The sequence below is a fragment of the Oryx dammah genome, unplaced genomic scaffold, assembly GCF_014754425.2.
Source record: "Oryx dammah isolate SB20612 unplaced genomic scaffold, SCBI_Odam_1.1 HiC_scaffold_15, whole genome shotgun sequence".
Taxonomy (NCBI): domain Eukaryota; kingdom Metazoa; phylum Chordata; class Mammalia; order Artiodactyla; family Bovidae; genus Oryx; species Oryx dammah.
This window is the reverse complement of record NW_024070199.1, coordinates 40,346,069-40,365,735: the sequence shown is the minus strand read 5'-3', so window position 1 is coordinate 40,365,735 and position 19,667 is coordinate 40,346,069. Positions and strand designations below refer to the sequence as shown.

Sequence of the window (19,667 nt, the reverse complement as noted above, 5' to 3'; positions counted from 1 at the left end):
GAGTATGATTTTTCTTTTTCTTTTGAGGAAAGGTGAGGTTAAGATCCATCAGGTTCTTGATATTCATTACTTTTTAACTTTTTGAGATTTGGTCTCTTCCTTGGTCGTGTGGTGGTTAAGAGTGTGGCCTTCTGGAGTCAGGCAGACCTGGGCTGGATGTGAGCTCTGCCTTTTGTCGGCTTTATGACCTTGGGGATTGATTCAAGTTTTCTCAGGTTAAATACCACTCTCGGTGGTTTAGCCTCTCAGTTGTGTCAGACTCTTGTGACCACATGGGCTGTAGCCCACTAGGCTCCTCTGTCGATGGGATTTTCCAGGCAAGAATACTCGAGTGGGTTGCCATTTGGTAAAGTACAAGTGATGATATTGATCTCGGAGGGTTACTGTGTGAATTAGGTAAGAGCATCCTTATGCTTAGCATAGTGGCAACTAAGAAAATTCTCTTAATAAATCGTGGCAGTTGAAGTAGTCATAATGGCCCTCATTTTCATTCTTTCTCTTGGTTCACCCAGTGTCTTTTCTACTGGCCTGTCTGGGCCACAGTGACATCCTGGGGAGGCATTCACCAGCAAGGATCACGCTCAGCCTTCTTCCTCATACTGCTGTGTTTACTACACAGACCTGCATGCTGATTAGTTCATCCACATATATGTACATATATGCAATAAATATATAAGTATGTATATGTGAATGTGAAAGATGATTAACGTAAAAATCGAGGAATATCAAGTACACCCCTACCTAGGTATGGACAGGATAATACTGCCAATGTTTGGTGAAGAGTTCCAGAATCTCTGGGTCACAGTCTGATGTCAAGTTCTCTGACAGTTTATAAGAGCCTCCTTCTGGGAAAGTCACTGGGCAGGTCCATGAGAGGAACCTCATTAGTTGACAAAGGTGATGCAAACCGAAGGAATCTGGGGGATTATGGCATCAGCACATGTGTCTGTTGGGGAAAATGACCTTTGCAACCTTTGTCCTGAGCCACATTTGATGCATACTGTCATCCTAGTATCTGTCTTTACTAGCAGCCTTTAGAGACACCCTTCAGTTTTCTCCTGTATTAATGCTTTTACCCTCTGTAGCTCACATCTTTCCCATTCTTGGATTACTCTCTAGTTTTGGTGGAATACCACTTTGAATAGGTTCTGAGAAAGAGTGCATTTTAAAAAGACTGTGTGTGCCTGAAAATATCTTCATTTTATCCATTTTATTGATACTTTGACTGGGGATGGAGTTTTAGGCTGAAAAAAATATTGCCCCAAATTTGAAGGTATTGCTCCATTGTTATGTCATTTAAGCTATTCTTGTTGAGAAGTCTGAATTCGTTGTGATTTTCGAGCCTTTGTATGTGACCAACTTTATCTTTCTGGAAGTTTGTAGACTCTTCTCCTTATCTTCAGTGTTCTGAAAATTATCTATGATAAACCTTGCGTGGATCTGTTTTCATGAGTTGTATTGGGAACTTGATGACTCTTTTCCGTCTGGAAACCCCAATTCTTCACTTCTGGGACGTTTTCCATTTTCTCTTTTTTTTCATTCCGGAGGTTGTATCCCTAGACTGCTCCTCTGATTTTCTTTTTTTTAACTTTTATTAATTCATTTCTGACCGTGCTGGGTCTTCGCTGCTGTGCGGACTTCTGATTGCGATGGCTTCTCTTGTCGTGGAGCATGGCTCTCAGGTACATGGACCTGAGCAGCTGCAGCACGGAGGCTCAGCAGCCGCGGCTGCCGGGCTCGCAGCACAGGCTCAATGGTTGTGGGGCACGGGCTGAGTTGCTCTGTGGCAGGTGGGATCTTCCCGGGTCAGGAATGGGACCCGGCTCTCCTGTGCTGGCAGGCAGATTCTTTGTTATTGAGCCACCAGGGAAGCACTCCTCTGATTTCCTTATCTTCTCTCTCCTGTTTTCCAATTATTTATCTTTTTAAATGAGAAAACTAACATTTACTGGTATATTTAGTATTATAGAAGTTTTTTAAAAGTAGCAGTGATGATGTCAGAATAAAGAGAAACTTACGCTAAATAAATCTGATTTCATAATTTGTGGTACTACATAATAATTGAGGTCCCAGTTAGACCTGGCTTCAACTTCAGGTAAATGTCCACCCTCCTATGCAGCAATAAAATAAAAAAAGAGATTACTGTACACAGTTTGGAAGTAATAAATTTAGGGTGTTGTATTAGGAAGATTTCATAGATTTATAAAATATCTCTTAGTCATGTCATTTTTAGTTGTCCTTTCGTGGTTATTAATAGACTGAAGGACAAATTCATAAGTTCATACAAGTAGAACATTTGATTTCAACAAAGTATTGTTACATAATCTAGTAAAATACATTTGTCAGTACACAAAAGTAATATTTAGAGTGTTTAAATACAATTCCAAATCTTGAGATAGTAATAGAACCAAGAAATATTTATTGTTCATTCTTTCTAGAAACATCTTCCTGAAAAATGAAGCAACACTAACTAGACACACGCCATTTCTCTTCCTGAGCCTTTAGCCTGATGCAGCACTCATAAACCTGAAAAAGGCAAACAGCGTCAGCAATTCTCCTGGACCCCCTTCAGAGAACACGAAAGCAGGGTACAAAGCAAGAGGAGGCGCCATGTAAACTGTTCCCAAAGATTTCCTCGTTCACTTCTCGGCCTGGATGAGGGGTTCTCAGCCTCAGCACTGCTAAGGTTTTGGGCCATTGACGATGAAGTGAAGCCTTCATTGTCCTGACTCGCTCTGTGCATTGCAGGATGTTTAGCAGCACCTGTGGCTTCTACCCTCTAGATGTCAGTCGCCTTCCCACCCCCAGAGCCAGAATGTCTATAGATATTGACAAATATCTCCCAGAGGCCAAGCCTGTCCCCTCCTTCAGAATCACTGGCCAAGGCAAGCAACGGTCATAATACACGGTGTGGCAAATTAAAATGCAGCTTCCGCACTTGTCCCATCTCACCAGAGAGGGTGGAAGTAGCGGGTGCTGGACAATGTCCAGCAGTAGTTTTCTTTGTAATCACTGTCAAAGCAGCAACTCTCTTTCACTGAACTCATGAGGACATTTGTGTTTGTGTTAAAAGAATCTGACTGGTCATTATGTTTATTTGTGTTCAGCTCTTTAAAGCAGACTGGATTTTCCTTCAACAGACTACATGTGACTCGTCTAACTTTCCAGTTAGAAAGGGAAGCAATGGATTAAAACGAAAATGTAGTTTGTGCTTTCTGTGCCGGAGTATTCTAAAACAGATTCCTATTTTCCATCTACCTACCTAAAAATACTCAGGAATTCAAGAAATATATACTTAGTAAGCTTTTGTAAATAAGACTTCACATGGAATAGTACTGTTAAAAAAGCAGCTAGGAGCTACACACTCAGGCTGAAGTCTATTCTGTGTCAGAAAAAATTTTAGGATAAGTAGAAATTGAAGATTTGGCCAATTATGGCAGAAAGTGAAGAAGAACTAAAAAGCCTCTTGATGAAAGTGAAAGAGGAGAGTGAAAAAGTTGGCTTAAAGCTCAACATTCAGAAAATGAAGATCATGGCATCTGGTCCCATCACTTCATGGCAAATAGATGGGGAAACAGTGGAAACAGTGTCAGACTTTATTTTGGGGGGCTCCAAAATCACTGCAGATGGTGACTGCAGTCATGAAATTAAAAGACGCTTACTCCTTGGAAGAAAAGTTATGACCAACCTAGATAGCATATTGAAAAGCAGAGACATTATTTTGCCAACAAAGGTCCGTCTAGTCAAGGCTATGGTTTTTCCAGTGGTCATGGGTGTGAAGACAGCTGAGCGCCGAAGAAAGATGCTTTTGAACTGTGGTGTTGGAGAAGACTCTTGAGAGTCCCTTGGACTGCAAGGAGATCCAACCAGTCCATCCTAAAGGAGATCAGCCCCGGGATTTCTTTGGAAGGAATGATGCTAAAGCTGAAAGTCCAGTACTTTGGCCACCTCATGCGAAGAGCTGACTCATTGGAAAAGACTCTGAAGCTGGGAAGGATTGGAGGCAGGAGGGAAAGGGGACAACAGAGGATGAGATGGCTGGATGGCATCACCAACTCGATGGATGTGAGTTTGAGTGAACTCCGAGAGTTGGTGATGGACAGGGAGGCCTGGCGTGCTGTGATTCATGGGGATGCAAAGAGTCGGACACGACTGAATGACTGAACTGAACTGACTGACTGAATGCGTATATTTCATAAACCTGGATAAACTGCAGGCAGAGTATTATAAAAATTACTGTAAATATAAAGCCAACTTGCTGTCAAATATTTTATGAACATTCTTAGTTTGTAACCGCTCATAGTCTAAATTTAGTTGCTCTCTGAGTAATATTCCTCTTCTTATATCCACTTACAACATTGCTGAAAGTAAAGAAAGCACCTTCAAACCGTCTTTTTCCTAGAAACAATTCCAAGGCTTAGCTCAGAGTGGACGTTTTAGCATAAGCAGCTAGTTGTCTGCAATCTGATAGAATTACAGTTTGCCCACTTTGAAAAAAGAGATAGTGAAGGAGAATTTTTCTCTTTCATAATATTCTGATTGAAGACCTCTGATGCACACCATGTAACCCATTTTCATGATCAGAACTCCTGCAATTTCATCACAGTGGCTGGGCTGGACCCAGCAGTCTGGCAACAAGAAAATCATCAATGGCATCTGAAGGGAGCACTCTCTCTCCCAGGAAGATTATTCTTTCTGTAAAATTTGCACCCTTAGAACTAACTATATACTAGTTTTGTATTGAATTACATACTTTGTACAAAGCATGAGCACAAACAATGAGACTGTTATTGTTTTCCTTGACCAAGTACCTTTTGTATGAACTGGCTCCATCAGCATTTCTTCCCACACTATGAGGTTCTGTAAAGAACTGGGCATTTATTGTTCCTACTCCATTATCTGCAAACCATTTCTCCCACCCTAATACCTAGCTTAGCAAGGAAAACACTGGATACAAGTGGTTACATGCAGGTTCCCTAGCAAGAAGGAAACAGAGCCACGGGTGCCATAAAGCCAGCCTAATTACCTTTCACAGGAAGCTCTAAAGACTGACCCACAGTGGAACTTAGGTCAGTTGCTTCATTCAAACTTCTGTCCTCATGTGTTCTGCTGCCAAGGATACCAGTTCTGGGTACCTTGTGATGTTAGTTACACTGGTATATTTCCTGGAATTTCATATAGCTTTTCTGGACACATTTATGGCTCAGATAAGCCTGGGCAGCACCAAGATACATATTTTTTAATCACTGAAGCTTTCCAAATTGTTCTTCATGTTGGGCATGTGTGAGTATTGCAGCCACAAAATATACAACCTAGACAACCTCTGTGCTTTAGGTACTGAGGGCAGAGTTGGCGGGTCATGTAAGGATGTGGATTTTGGGTTCCAGGTCCACATTTTCACCCTTTATATTATTGAGATTTCTGATAGATTGTCTCATTGGATTTCTTGGCATCAAACCATTAAGACAATCTTTTCCTTTTTGAATCTTGATTCTGCTTAAATGCCTGGTTTGGTTTCAGGGGAGATTTCTTGATCCACGTTTATGATGCTTTTTTAGTTGGGAGAAGTACAGTTTTGCTGATTGGGGCATTGTGCCTTCATTGCAGTGAGTGTTCTCTAAGTCCTAGAGAAGTTATGCCTAAAACTAATGACTTTATTTTTAATTGGAGTTCAGGAAAGAGTGAAATTTGACATATGTTCAATTTTTACCATGGAACTTACTCTTACTTTTGCCTCAGTGTTTTTTTTTTTTCCTTATTCTAAGCAATACAAGTCAGATATCTTAATAGTTTATAACATCACTACTCTTTTTCATAGTTGAGTCATATATTTAAGAACATGCAAAGGTCAATGGTTGGCTGGACTGTGCTCTGGGGATTCAGCAAGGGTGAAGATAAGTGAGGGATTTGTAGGACAGAGGTCAGAGTTTATTGAGGATTCAATAGCAATTCCTCTTCAACTTTATACTTCAACGGCTCCCCGTTGGCCAGATAGGATTTCAACCATCTGGCTTCGTCTCCCTTGTCCTTTCTACAGCCACCCTCTGTCTGCTTTAAAAACTCACAGGGTCAAAGGAGTTTCCCTCTTCATGCCTGTGTACTTTGTTGGCAGCTGGCCCCATCCACCAATTCCTTTCCCATCCTGCCCTTCTCTCCCCATTTCCCTGCCAATATTTGTTGACTCTTGAGTTTGTCAGGGAAGGTAAGGGGCATGTCTAGCTCCCTGAGCTGGATGTCCTTGTTAAAAGTACAGTCTGTTCTCAGCTTCCTGACACAGAGTCTGACTCACTGTCCTCTCTCTTGCAGGTCAGAGATGCCATCATGGCAGTTGGCATCGCGGGAGTGGGCCTTGCAGCCATGGGCCTCATTGGAGTCATGTTCTCAAGAAACAAGAAACAAAAGCAGTGACTTTATACAGTCCTGTCTGCAGTGACTTTATACATTGAGGGGGTCTTGTTTGCCTAGTGGGTTTCTGCTTTGGATTGTAGTTTTCATTCTATTTTACAATAAGGTTTATTTTCACCAGAATAAAATGAAGCCCAGTAAGGAAAGATTTAATTGGGATTAATGCATCAAGAAGTGCCTGGCATGAAGTCTGTTCAGGGTGCAGCGAGGCTCTGTTCCTGCTGATGCCAGGCTGTGCTCTGGCTCTTAGGTGATTTTCTCTCACTTTCGATTTGTGGGCTGTGTTCTTTACGTGCAGGAAACAAAGTCCAGCTCTGGTTATCTCAATAATGGGTGTTTCCAGGTGTGTAGGTACAGGTGGGCAGCAAGAGAGACAGACAAACCTGACTGATGTGCAAGAACAGGAGCCAAGGGAAACCAGGACCCTTGACCTGGAACTAGACCCAGGCTGGCTTCCAGGAGTCAGCAGCTGGAGTCTGTAGATGTCCAGTGGGGCTCAAACCAGACTGCAGCCAAAATGAAAATTATATGCTCTGGCCAATCTTGTTTAAAACCTCCCCGGCTGTCCACAGCTTTTCCCTGGCTTATCACTTCCACCCCACAGTGATCCTGCATCTTCTCCTCTTGGGGCTTGTTATGATCCCCAAGTCTCTGATCCCACACCCACTTCTGTGGCTTCTCTTCCCATATCCGCTCAGCTTCATCCCTCCCCGTGGCCTGCAAGGCTCCTAGCACAAGTTCCTGAGAGATAATCTGATTGGTTCAGTCTCCACACTGAGCTGTCTACTGGTTGGTTGATAGCACTGGCCCACTAGACCAATCAGCTCTGTCCCGTGGAGCCAGGTCACGTGGTACAAAGGCTGCCTCAGACCTTATGGAGTGTGGGTGTGGATGGTCTTATACCTGACCTGCCTGCTGCTGAGGCCTCTGGGGAGGGCTTAGGGAAGGAGATATGACCATTCGTGATTGGTCCCTTAGGGTCTGCCTCTGTTACTAGCTGGGCTTGGCAGATGTTCAAAGTGACCAGTTTCCTGAAACGAGCTTTTGTGGGCTCCTCGGAAGCACCCTTCTGGGGCCAATTGTCCTTCCCTCCACAAGGCAAGTCATCTCCTCCATCTGGTTGCCAATGTTTCCCTTGGCAGCCTTGGTTGTCTGGGGACCATCTGTCTGTGGAATCCCGGAGAGGACTTGTAAATGGCTCCTTTCTAGTTCCCTCCTGCTTGGACCATACCTGGTCTAGGAAAAGCTTATGCTCGTTCTTTCCCCAGTGTTGACATAAGCATAGTTTCCTCCCAGTCAGTTTCTTTTAGTTTTATCTTAGCTCTATTGATATAACATCTCATGCCTGTTTTCAAGTTTGCCAAGCTCAAGGGGCACAGGCCAAAATTAAAGGGGAGTCTTTGAAGGCCCTTCTCTCACCCTGGGCAGAATGTGATATGGAACCATGGAGTATAGATCTCTAAATTAATTATGGAATAAAAAGGAATGAGGTAGACTAAACATAAGAAAACAAAAGTACCCCGTTCAATTAAAAAATAATGAAACATTACATATAAAAAGTGAGATTTGTGGAAATAATCAGATAAGATGGAAGAACTAATTCCAAATATATTGATAGTGACCATAAATATAAATGAACTAAACTTGCCAAGTAAAAGACAAACATTATACTGGATTGGAAAACGAATCCAGGGAATACTGTTTACAGCAGGTACAATTGAAATATACGGACATAAAGACTGAAGTTAATAAGATGGACAGTTTATGGGACAAGTCGTTTGACATCTTGAAGACATCAATGTTATCAAGGAAAAAAATTGAGGGTGTGTATAAACTGTGCTAGACTGAAAGGCATGTTGGAGACAAAGTAACTAAATGTGAGAAAGGACTATTGAAGCAATTTGGGTTTACTGGGGAAAGTTGAATGTGAACTGGATAATGAAGAATATTAAGGAATCATGAATCTTATTAAGTGTGATAAAGGTATGAGGTTTATGTAAAACACATGGGATAAAAAATAGGTGCAGATAAAGCAAAATGACAACAAAATAAAACTTTAATCCATGCATTAGGTATATGGGTGGCCATTTTACTACTACTTTTGTATATTAAAACATTTACATGGTAAATACCTTATAAATAGCTGGAATTAAAAATTTAAACAAAATAAAACTTTCAAAATTGTTTCAATAAATTTTACAGTAATATTTTTAATAGAAGATATACTAGGCAACTACTAACTAAAAACTGGTTAATTAGTTGATATTAATTAACTGAAAGCTGGCATAACTATATTGATATCAGAAAATATAAGCTTTAAATGAAAAATGATTACTAGACAGAAAGGATGAAAAGTGTGGCATAATAAGAAATACACCTGATCTTTGTCCTTGGTTCTTGGCCAGAGCTCCTAAAATCCTCAGAATTTCCTTGTTGTTAGGCTTTATCTTTTGCTATTTCTAAGGAGACCCCTTTGATCAACCTGAGTTTGTACTAATGGGGTGACTTAGACCCTAAGATAGCCTTAGGATGGGGCTGGTCATCAGAAAGACCCAGTGATTAGAGGGTTGGAAATTTCAGGCTACTGATCTCTAAGAAGGGAACGTGGGAGGGGTGCTGAAGATTAAGCTCTATAAAAACTGTTCAGCAAGGAGACTTGATGAACTTCCTGGATGGTGAACATACCAAGGTATCCAGAGAGTGGCTGCCTGAAGAGGGCAGGGAAGCGCCTTGCCCTCCACCTCTCTTCCATTTGGTTGCTTCTGAATTGTATCCATCCCAATAAATTGGTAAGCATTTAAGGTGCCTTTCTGATTTCTGTGAGCCTTTCTGGAAAACTACTGAAATGTAGGAGGGGTTTTGACAAAAGTACAGGTGAGTGGTGAAGGGCATCTGATGTGAAGGAAGACAGTCTTAGGGAACTGCACACTTAGGCTGTGAAGTCTGTGTTTAGTGTCAAAATCGAACCGATGCAGTGAGCACCCAGTTGATGTCTGGAAACTCAGAGAATTGACTGCTGGTGGCGAGAAACGCTCCACAAAGATTCTGATAAAACTTTCAACTCCCTAGTATGGTATGATATTAATAATTCTTAAAGTGTTTGCATCTAATAAAAATCCTAAAAGATATTAAAAATTTTGGTCTGTTGTAAGGAGAAAATGACCAGTTCAGCACAGGGGGAGGTCTACCTAAGCCTCTGTCAGGATCTGATAAATCAAGGGGACAAAAAAATCAGTTAAGATACAGAAACTTCGCAAAATGTACTGACAAGCTGATTCAATGAGCACATAGAGTAAACTGTGAAATACAGGTTCTTTCTGATCACACACAAAGCAATGCTTACAATAACTGACCATGCCTGGGTAGGAGGCATATCAGACCTCCTGGGAGTCAGGACTCACTCTCTGACACACACATACTCTGCACATAGAGTGCACTCACACCCAACTTGTGTACATCACTCTGACTCACTGCCCTGCTGCATGTCCACCCACACTGCCTTCTGGACCCCCTCTCCGTCTCGCCTTTGTCCTCTAAAGAGCGCCTTTCCAGCCCAATCATCCCAGTAAAGAGAGGGACTTCTCACCAGTGCAAGAAGGGCTCCCAACTGTTGACTGCAGGTGATGAACAGAGGGAGCCTGCAGGCTGGACTGGGGCTCCTTGAGGGTCAGATTCTAGAATGTTCTCTGCCAGGGCTGCCCTCTGCCTGTCTCTGGTTTTCATGTCTCAGGCCAAGCCAAGACCGAGACTTGGAGACCTGACTGAGACTCCTGCCTCTGGCTGTGAACACCGGGCCTTCTCTGTGAGCAGGGGCTGTGTGAGCCATCTGGCTCCCTCAAGCAAGGATGAGTTCTCTGTTTAAGCCCCAGGGTTGAGGTGGAGAGGGGGAACAGTTGCACCAGCATGTACTGGTTCTCCCTTCAGTGCCTGGCACAAGAGGCACTCAAGGGCCATTTGCTGACTTCATCCTGCTCCCCACCCCCACAGTGTACCAAGGGCTTGTCTTCGTTAGAAGTGAGTTCATGGGCAGACTGTTGACTTTATTCCACTGGAGAGTGGGGTTCAGTTCAAGCCAACCCCCGGTTCTTGGGAAGCATCTCATCTTGGGTCCAGTCTCCTATACATTAGTTGTTTTGGAGGGATGAACAGGAATAAGACACAGTTACTTCCTTTCAATAGTTTACAACGGGCTGCACAGTGTAAGGAAAGGAGCTTGGGCCTCCCAACTGGACAGAAGCAGTTGGGGATCCTTGGTCTTCTGCTCCCTGAGTGTGCAAGTTGCACACGTGACCCCCCACCCCCCTGCTAAGTTCAGCTGCACTTCCTGCAGAGCAGATAATAATCCCTACCTCCGGGCTGTGTAGGGATGGAGTGAAAGCATGCATGGGGAGGCACTGTGGCAGGCTTGGCCAAGTCCTGGACCAACTCCTTACTGCCTTCCATAGCATCAAAGCATTAAAGAGAATGTCCAAACTCTTGAAACCGCTCAAGGTACTGGCCAATAAAATAAATGTCTGCATTTAATGGCGTGTTATTCAACCATTAAAACAGGTGAACAGCACGTGTGCATATACACATGTAGGCATATGTGTTTATATATATATGTTTATATTCAAAATAAGTATAAAAGTTAGACTTATTGAAGAACAATTACTAATAGTAAATTGACCCTATTTAGTATATAGTTCTTTAACTGTTGACACACTCACATATCCATGTGACCATCAGGAGAATGCAGATCACAGGAGAGTCACTCGCCCCTAAAGCTGCCCCACGCCCCTTTGTGGTCAGCCAGCCCCTCCCCCCAGCTCCACACCTCAGCTCCTGCGATCTCTTTTCTGTCCCTATAGCTTTGCCTTTTCTAGAATGTCATAGAAATGGAATCATACAGAAGCTTGCTTTTTGTGTCTGGGTTCTTTAACTTAGCAGAATGTGTCTGATGTTCACTTATGTTGTAGCACGTGACGCGTTTTGTTCCTTGTTACTGCTGAGTGGTATCATGTGCCAGCCTTTCTTTATTCACCAGCTGAAGGACATTTGTGAAGTTTTTGATATTTGACAATGATTATTACAGCCACTATAGACATTCCCATACAGGTTTGTTTGTGTGCATGAACATGGATTTTAAATTCTCTTGGGTAAACCCTAGGTGTAGGATTGCAGAATCATAAACTAAGATTCTGGCATCCAGTCCCATCACTTCATGGTAAACAGAAGGTGAAAAAGTGGAAGCAGTGGCAGGTTTTATTTTCTTGGGCTCCAAAGTCCCTGCGGAATGTGACTGCATCCATGAAATTAAAAGTCACTTGCTCCTTGGACGGAAAGCTATGACAAACCTAGACAATATATATATTAAAAAGCAAAGACATCACTTTGCTGACCAAGGTCCATATAGTCAAGGCTATGGTTTTTCCAGTAGTCATGTACAGATGTGAGCGTCAGACCATAAAGAAGGCTGAGTGCTGAAGAATTGATGCTTTCTAACTGTGGTGCTGGAGAAGACACTTGAGAGTCCCTTGGGCTGCAAAGGAGATCAAACCAGTCAATCCTAAAGGAAATCAATGAACATTCCAATGAATATTCGTTGGAAGGACTGATGCTGAGGCAGAAGCTCCAATACTTTGGCCACCTGATGCGAAGAGCCAACTCATTGGAAAAGACTCTGATGCTGGCGAAGATTGAGGGCAAAAGGAGAAGAGGGTGGCAGAGCAGATGTTGAGATAGCATCACTGACTCAGTGGGCATGAATTTAGACAAACTCCAGGAGTGGTGAAGGACAAGGAAGCCTGGCATGCTGCCGTCCACGGGGTCACAAAGAGTTGGAGGGTACTTAGATCCTGAACAACAGCAACAATGGTAAGTGAATGTTTATTATAAGAAATGACCCAGTTGTTGTCCAAGTACCTCACAGCACTACAGGAGTGCACGCCCCTCTACTGGGGGAGGAAGAGGCCCTTGAGATTGCAGGAGGTGCTCGGGGGGGTGTGGTCCCTTCATCTGTTCATTTTCCCTGGCCCTGGCAGGGAACTCTTTCCACTGAAGGTAACTCACTAACTTGCCTTTCTTTCTCCCCCTCACCGCTCCCTTCTCATCACACTGTTTCTCTAGAAAGACTCTCCTCTGTCTCCTTCTCTCTAGGTAAGAACGTGGGCCTGTGAGAACAGTGGAACTCGAGCCACAGAACAAACGCATCCAGACTTTTGCACCAAGGGACCGTCAGACTCCAGCAGGGCTTCTGGCAACAGGAGGCCATGTCTGCAGGATGACCCCTCAGATGCCTGCCTGAGAAAGCTCAATGCTTCCAGGACCTGAAGCCATCCCTTTGAATGTGGTCCCCAGGAAGGATGGGGCCACTGTCTCCAAGTCTCTGTTGGGTATAGAAGCCCAGCTTCCAGTCTTACCAGCTGTCCACCCCATCCATGTTACCATGTCGGTGAGCGGAGTGGAGCTGGGCTGAGTACACTGGTCTTCGGGGATCATCCTCACATATCTACTGCATCCTTCTGTGTTTCCCGAGTATCCACGTCTTTATCTAGAACCGTTTTCTGACCAGCACTGTTGGGACTTGGGGTGGACTACTCCCAAATATATTACAATGGAACATTGCTTATTTTGAATTAAAGTTAAGAAATGGCCAAGGCAACAGGGATGCTCTGGCTCTCCTTTCTGATCTCCTGAAAGCAGGAAATACACCCCTCATGTGAAAGGTGCCCTCACTGCACCTGGAGGTAGAAGGACATCCTTATTGAAGAAGCCTGGATAAACACCTTGTTACTTCTTTAGTTTACCACCCCAAACACAAACTCTGCTTAGATTCCTCCCCAATTGAACACTCAATACCTAAGTTTTGGGACTTCCCTGGTGGTCCAGTGGTTAAGAATCTGTCTTCCAATGCAGGGGACTCGGGTTTGATCCCTGGTCAGAATACTAAGATCCCACATGCCTCAGGGCAACAAAACCTGCGCAGTGCAAGGAAAGAAAGCCTGCAAGCAGAGCAAGCCTTCAGTCAGAGAAAACCTGTGCACTATAACCAGGAGCCCTTGTGCTGCAACAAAGACCCAGGGCAGCCAAACAAACAAACAGGCAAACAGCCACAATAACAACAACAACCCACCCAATACTCAGAACACAGTAGTTTCTTTGTCCTGTCAATTTCTCACAAATGTATTGTTTCTTTGTCTAAAATGTCTAAAAGCTGCCTGCTTTGGCTGCTTCTTAAGGACCGTTTCCATGAGGCTCTGTGTGTATGCATTAAAATGTTTTTCTTTTTCTCTGAGTCTATCCTGAGTTGATTTCATCATTCAGTTCAGTTCAGTCACTCAGTCATGTCCGACTCTTCATGACCCCATGTACTGCAGCATGGCAGGCTTCCCTGTCCATCAGCAACTCCCAGACCCTACTCAAACTCATGTCCACAAGTCAGTGATGCCATCCAACCATCCCATCCTCTGTCGTGCCCTTCTCCTCCTGCCTTCAGTCTTTGTCAGCATCAAGGTCTTTTCCAATGAGTTGGTTCTTCACATTAGATGGCCAGAGTGTTGGAGTTTCAGCTTCAGCATCAGTCCTTCCAATGAACATGCAGGACTGATTTTCTTAGGATTGACTGATTGGATCTCTTTGCAGTCCAAGGGACTCTCAAGAGTCTTCTCCAGCACCATACTTCAAAGGCATCAATTCTTCAGTGCTCAGCTTTCTTAGGTAGTCCAACTCTCACATCCATATAAGACTACTGGTAAAACCATAGCTTTGACTAGATGGACCTTTGTCAGCAAAGTAATGTGTCTGCTTTGTAACATGCTGTCTAGGTTGGTCATAGCTTTTCTTCCAAGGAGTAAGCGTCTTTTAATTTCATGGCTGCAGTCACCATCTGCAGTGATTCTGGAGCCCCCCAAAATAAAGTCTGACACTGTTTCCACTGTTTCCCCATCTATTTCCCATGAAGTGATGGGACCAGATGCCATGATCTTCGTTTTCTGAATGTTGAGCTTTAAGCCAACTTTTTCACTCTCCACTTTCACTTTCATCAAGAGGTTTTTCCTCTTCACTTTCTGCCATAAGGATGGTGTCATCTGCATATCTGAGGTTATTGATATTTCTCCCGGCAATCTTGATTCCAGCTTGTGTTTCTTCCAGCCCAGCGTTTCTCATGATGTACTCTGCATATATGTTAAATAAGCAAGGTGACAATATACAGCCTTGATGTACTCCTTTTCCTATTTGGAACCAGTCTGTTGTTCCATGTCCAGTTCTAACTGTTGCTTCCTGACCTGCATACAGATTTCTCAAGAGGCAGGTCAGGTGGTCTGGTATTCCCATCTCTTTCAGAATTTTCCACAGTTTATTGTGATCCACACAGTCAAAGGCTTTGGCATCGTCAATAAAGCAGAAATAGATATTTTTCTGGAACTCTCTTGCTTTTTCCATGATCCAGCGGATGTTGGCAATTTGATCTCTGGTTCCTCTGCCTTTTCTAAAACTAGCTTGAACATCAGGGAGTTCACAGTTCACGTATTGCTGAAGCCTGGCTTGGAGAATTTTGAGCATTACTTTACTAGCATGTGAGATGAGTGCAATTGTGCGGTAGTTTGAGCATTCTTTGGCATTGCCTTTCTTTGGAATTGGAATGAAAACTGACCTTCTCCAGTCCTGTGGCCACTGCTGAGTTTTCCAAATTTGCTGGCATATTGAGTGCAGCACTTCCACAGCATCATCTTTCTGGATTTGAAATAGCTCAACTGGAATTCCATCACCTCCACTAGCTTTGTTTGTAGTGATGCTTTCTAAGGCCCACTTGACTTCACATTTCAAGATATCTGGCTCTAGATTAGTGATCACATCATCATGATTATCTTGGTCGTGAAGATCTTTTTTGTACAGTTCTTCCGTGTATTCTTGCCACCTCTTCTTAATATCTTCTGCTTCTGTTAGGTCCATACCATTTCTGTCCTTTATTGAGTCCATCTTTGCATGAAATGTTCCCTTGGTATCTCTAATTATCTTGAAGAGATCTCTAGTCTTTCCTATTCTGTTGTTTTCCTCTATGTCTTTGTATTGATCGCTGAAGAAGACTTTCTTATCTCTTCTTGCTATTCTTTGGAACTCTGCATTCAGATGCTTATATCTTTCCTTTTCTCCTTTGCTTTTCACTTCTCTTCTTTTCACAGCTATTTGTAAGGCCTCCCCAGACAGCCATTTTGCTTTTCTACATTTCTTTTCCACAGGGATGGTCTTGATCCCTGTCTCCTGTACAATGTCATGAACCTCATTCCATAGTTCATCAGGCAATTTATCTCTCAGGTCTAAGCCCTTAAATCTATTTCTCACTTCCACTGTATACTCATAAGAGATTTGATTTAGGTCATACCTGAATGGTCTAGCGGTTTTTAATCAGTGCACTAAGCGCAGGCGGCTGAGAGCCGGTGTACTAAGCGTGGCCAAGAGGAGCTACCCTGCGTCCGAGGTCAGGGGCGGCCAGGAGAAGCCACCTCGTGCCCGAGGACAGGGTCGGTGACCCTGAGAAGCCACTCCAAGCCCGAGGCCAGGGCAGGCGGCCGGGAGGAGCAACCCAAGGTGCGGTAGCTAGGCACAGGAGGGCCTAGAGGAGCTATCCCACGTTGAAGGTCAGGAACAGCAGTGGTAAGGAGATACCCCTCGTCCAAGGTAAGGAGCAGCATCTGTGCTTTGCTGTAGCAGCCGTGAAGAGATACCCCACGCCCAAGGTAAGAGGAACCCAATTAAGATGGTAGGTGTTGCAAGAGGACATCAGAGGGTAGACACACTGAAACCATACTCAGAAAACTAGTCAATCTAATCACACTAGAACCACAGCCTTGTCTAACTCAATGAAACCAAGCCATGCCTGCGGGGCAACCCAAGACAGGCGGGTCATGGTGGAGAGGTCTGACAGAGTGGGGTCCACTGTAGAAGGGAATGGCAAGCCGCTTCAGTATTCTTGCCTTGAGAACCCCATGAACAGTATGAAAAGGCAAAATGATAGGACACCAAAAGAGGAACTCCCCAGGTCATTAGGTGCCCAATATGCTACTGGAGATCAGTGGAGAAATAACTCCAGAAAGAATGAAGGGATGGAGCCAAAGCAAAAACAATACCCAGTTGTGGATGTGACTGGTGATAGAAGCAAGGTCCAATGGTGTAAAGAGCAATATTGCATAGGAACCTGGAATGTCAGGTCGATGAGTCAAGGCAAATTGGAAGTGATCAAACAAGTGATGGCAAGGGTGAACGTCAACATTCTAGGAATCAGCGAACTAAAATGGACTGGAATGGGTGAATTTAACTCAGATGACCATTATATATACTACTGCGGGCAGGAATCCCTCAGAAGAAATGAAGTAGCCATCATGGTCAACAAAAGAGTCCAAAATGCAGTACTTGGATGCAATCTCAAAAACGACAGAATGATCTCTGTTCATCTCCAAGGCAAACCATTCAATATCACAGTTATCCAAGTCTATGCCCCAACCGGTAATGCTGAAGAAACTGAAGTTGAATGGTTTTATGAAGACCTACAAGACCTTTTAGAACTAAACCTAAAACAGATGTCCTTTTCATTATATGGGACTGGAATGCAAAAGTAGGAAGTCAAGAAACACCTGGAGTAACAGGCAAATTTGGCCTTGGAATGCGGAATGAAGCAGGGCAAAGACTAATAGAGTTTTGCCAAGAAAATGCACTGGTCATAGCAAACACCCTCTTCCAACAACACAAGAGAAGACTCTACACATGGACACCACCAGATGGTCAACACCGAAATCAGTCAAAGATGGAGAGGCTCTATACAGTCAACAAAAAAAAAAACTTGTCATAGCAACAGGTTTTCACCTTGCTCTAGTCATAGCTTTAGTAATCTTGTTCAGCCAGGACTGGCTTCTGCATCTGGCACCAATTAAAATTCTTTGCCATACAAGCCTCCCTTCTTTGTCTTTAAAAGTCCATGATGGTTACTCCCTAGTAGGACACAGTTTAGGTTGCTACTCACATCTGTGTGCTCTGCATTGTAGTTTTTTTATCCCAAATAACAGTGTGGTGTTGGAGAAGACTCTTGAGAGTCCCCTGACTGCAAGGAGATCCAACCAGTCCATTCTAAAGGAGATCAGCCCTGGGTGTTCTTTGGAATGCTAAAGCTGAAACTCCAGTACTTTGGCCACCTCAGGCAAAGAGTTGACTCATTGGAAAAGACTCTGATGCTGGGAGGGATTGGGGGCAGGAGGAAAAGGGGACGACAGAGGATGAGATGGCTGGATGGCATCACAGACTCGATTGACATGAATCTGAGTGAACTCCGGGAATTGGTGATGGACAGGGAGGCCTGGCGTGCTGCGATTCATGGGGTCACAAAGAGTCGGACACAACTGAGCGACCGAACTGAACTGAACTGAACAGCTTTTTACCTCATTGTTGCCTTCTAGGCTTCCATGGTGGCTCAGATGATAAAGAATCTGCCTGCAACACAGGAGACCTGTGTTCGATCCCTGAGCTGGGAAGATCCCCTGGAGAAGGAAATGGCAACCCACTCCAGTATTTTTCCCTGGAAATTCTATGGACAGAGGAGCCTGGCAGGGTACAGTCTATGGGGTCGCAAAGAGTCAGACATGACCGAACAACTATCAGTCACTCACTCAGGTTTATTTAGGTTGACAATGAGCATCATCCCATCTACTGATAGAGTAAAGAAGGTGAAGGAAGAACTCTCTCTCTTCTTGAGCTGGGAGGTCCATCTTTTCCAGCTTTCTGATATCAGATTTCCTGATTCTCTGACCTTTAGACTCCAGAGCTTACCCTAGCACCCCATGCTGCAAGTTCTCAGGCCAGGAACTGGGACTTGGACCATCAGCTCCCTTGGTTCTCAGGCCTTTGGGCTTGGATTCAGTTATATCACTAGCTTTCTGTTCTCTGCTTGCATATGACGGATCATGGGACTTCTCAGCCTTTGTAGCCATGTAAACCAATTCTTACAATGAGCCTCTTCTTGCATCTATCTATCTACCCCCCCTGTTTTGATCACAATAATAATTTATAATAAATCTTGATATTTGATAGTGCAAGTCTCCCTGCCTGGTATTTCTTCTTGGCAATGAAAAAGCTAATCTTGCCACTTTACTTTTTGGAGGTCCACTTGAGAATCTGGCAGCAAATTTCAGCAAAGACCCTGCTGGAATTTGGTTTGGAATTGCATTGAATGTAGAGATGAAACTTGGAGAGAAACTGACATTTATGATATTGAGGTTTCTTATCCATGAATACTGTATCTCTCTCCAAACACTAGATTTCCTTTGATGTCCTTAAATACTTTTTCCACAGAGATGTCATCCATATATTGCTTGAATGTTTGGTAAGACTCATTTGTAAAACAATCCAGGCCTGCCTTTTTTTTGTGGGACAATTTTTAACTACTGATTTAATTCCTTTAATGGTAATAGAGCTGCTTAGATTTTTTTGATTCATCCTGGATTCAATTTTGACACCATGTTTTCCTTAGAATGGTGGCTCAGATGGTAAAGCATCTGCCTACAATGCCCAGTTTCAATCCCTGGGTCGGGAAGATCTGGAGAAGGAAATGGCAACCCACTCCAGTATTCTTGCCTGGAAAATCCCTTGGATGGAGAAACCTGGTAGGCTACAGTCCATGGGGTCACAAAGAGTTGGACATGACAGAGTGACTTCACTTTCCTTTCCTTTTCCTTAGAATGTATTAATTACATCCAAATTTACTAATTTATTGTCTTCAAGTTATTTATTGATTTCTTGTTGTTTGATCTCCTTAGCATCTGTAGTTATATCTCCATTTTCCCCTAAAACATTAACTTGTACATTCTCTTTTGTTGCTTATTTTGATTCATTTCTTTTGGTTCATATCTTTTTACTTTCTTCCTATTTTTCCCTTCTGCTTCTATCTTCTTTTCTTTTCAGTCTTTTAAAGGTATAATTAACATACAACATTGTCTTAGCTTATCTTAGTTTCAGGAGCACAACAGAATGATTTGATATTTGCATATATTGCAAATGATCGCTACAACAAATCTGGTTAACATCTGTCATCATACATAGTTACAAACGTTTCTTTTTCTTGTGATGAGCACTTTTAAGATCTACTCTCCTAGAAACTTTCAAATATGCAATGCAGTATTCTAGCTATAGTCACCACTGTGGTGTTGGAGAAGACTCTTGAAAGTCCCTTGGACTGCAAGGAGATCCAACCAGTCCATTCTAAAGGAGATCAGCCCTGGGTGTTCCTTGGAAGG

At 43.3% G+C, this 19,667-nt stretch overlaps 1 protein-coding gene and 1 long non-coding RNA gene across 2 annotated transcripts in view; both read left to right on the top strand.

Annotated features, from left to right (window-relative positions):
* LOC120874091 (phospholipase A and acyltransferase 3-like) overlaps positions 1-9,206 on the top strand; it is a 20,603-nt gene extending 11,397 nt beyond the window's left edge. Inside the window, exon 3 of the mRNA XM_040255199.1 lies at positions 6,307-9,206. Coding sequence (XP_040111133.1) covers positions 6,307-6,408 — 102 coding nt within the window. The 3' untranslated portion in view covers positions 6,409-9,206. The remainder of the gene's footprint in view (positions 1-6,306) is intronic.
* Positions 9,207-12,223: 3,017 nt separating this feature from the next.
* Positions 12,224-13,048, top strand: LOC120874611. Its single transcript, XR_005723672.1, has 2 exons — positions 12,224-12,447; positions 12,544-13,048. It is a non-coding gene; the product is annotated as an uncharacterized LOC120874611 (long non-coding RNA).
* Positions 13,049-19,667: the final 6,619 nt, after the last annotated feature.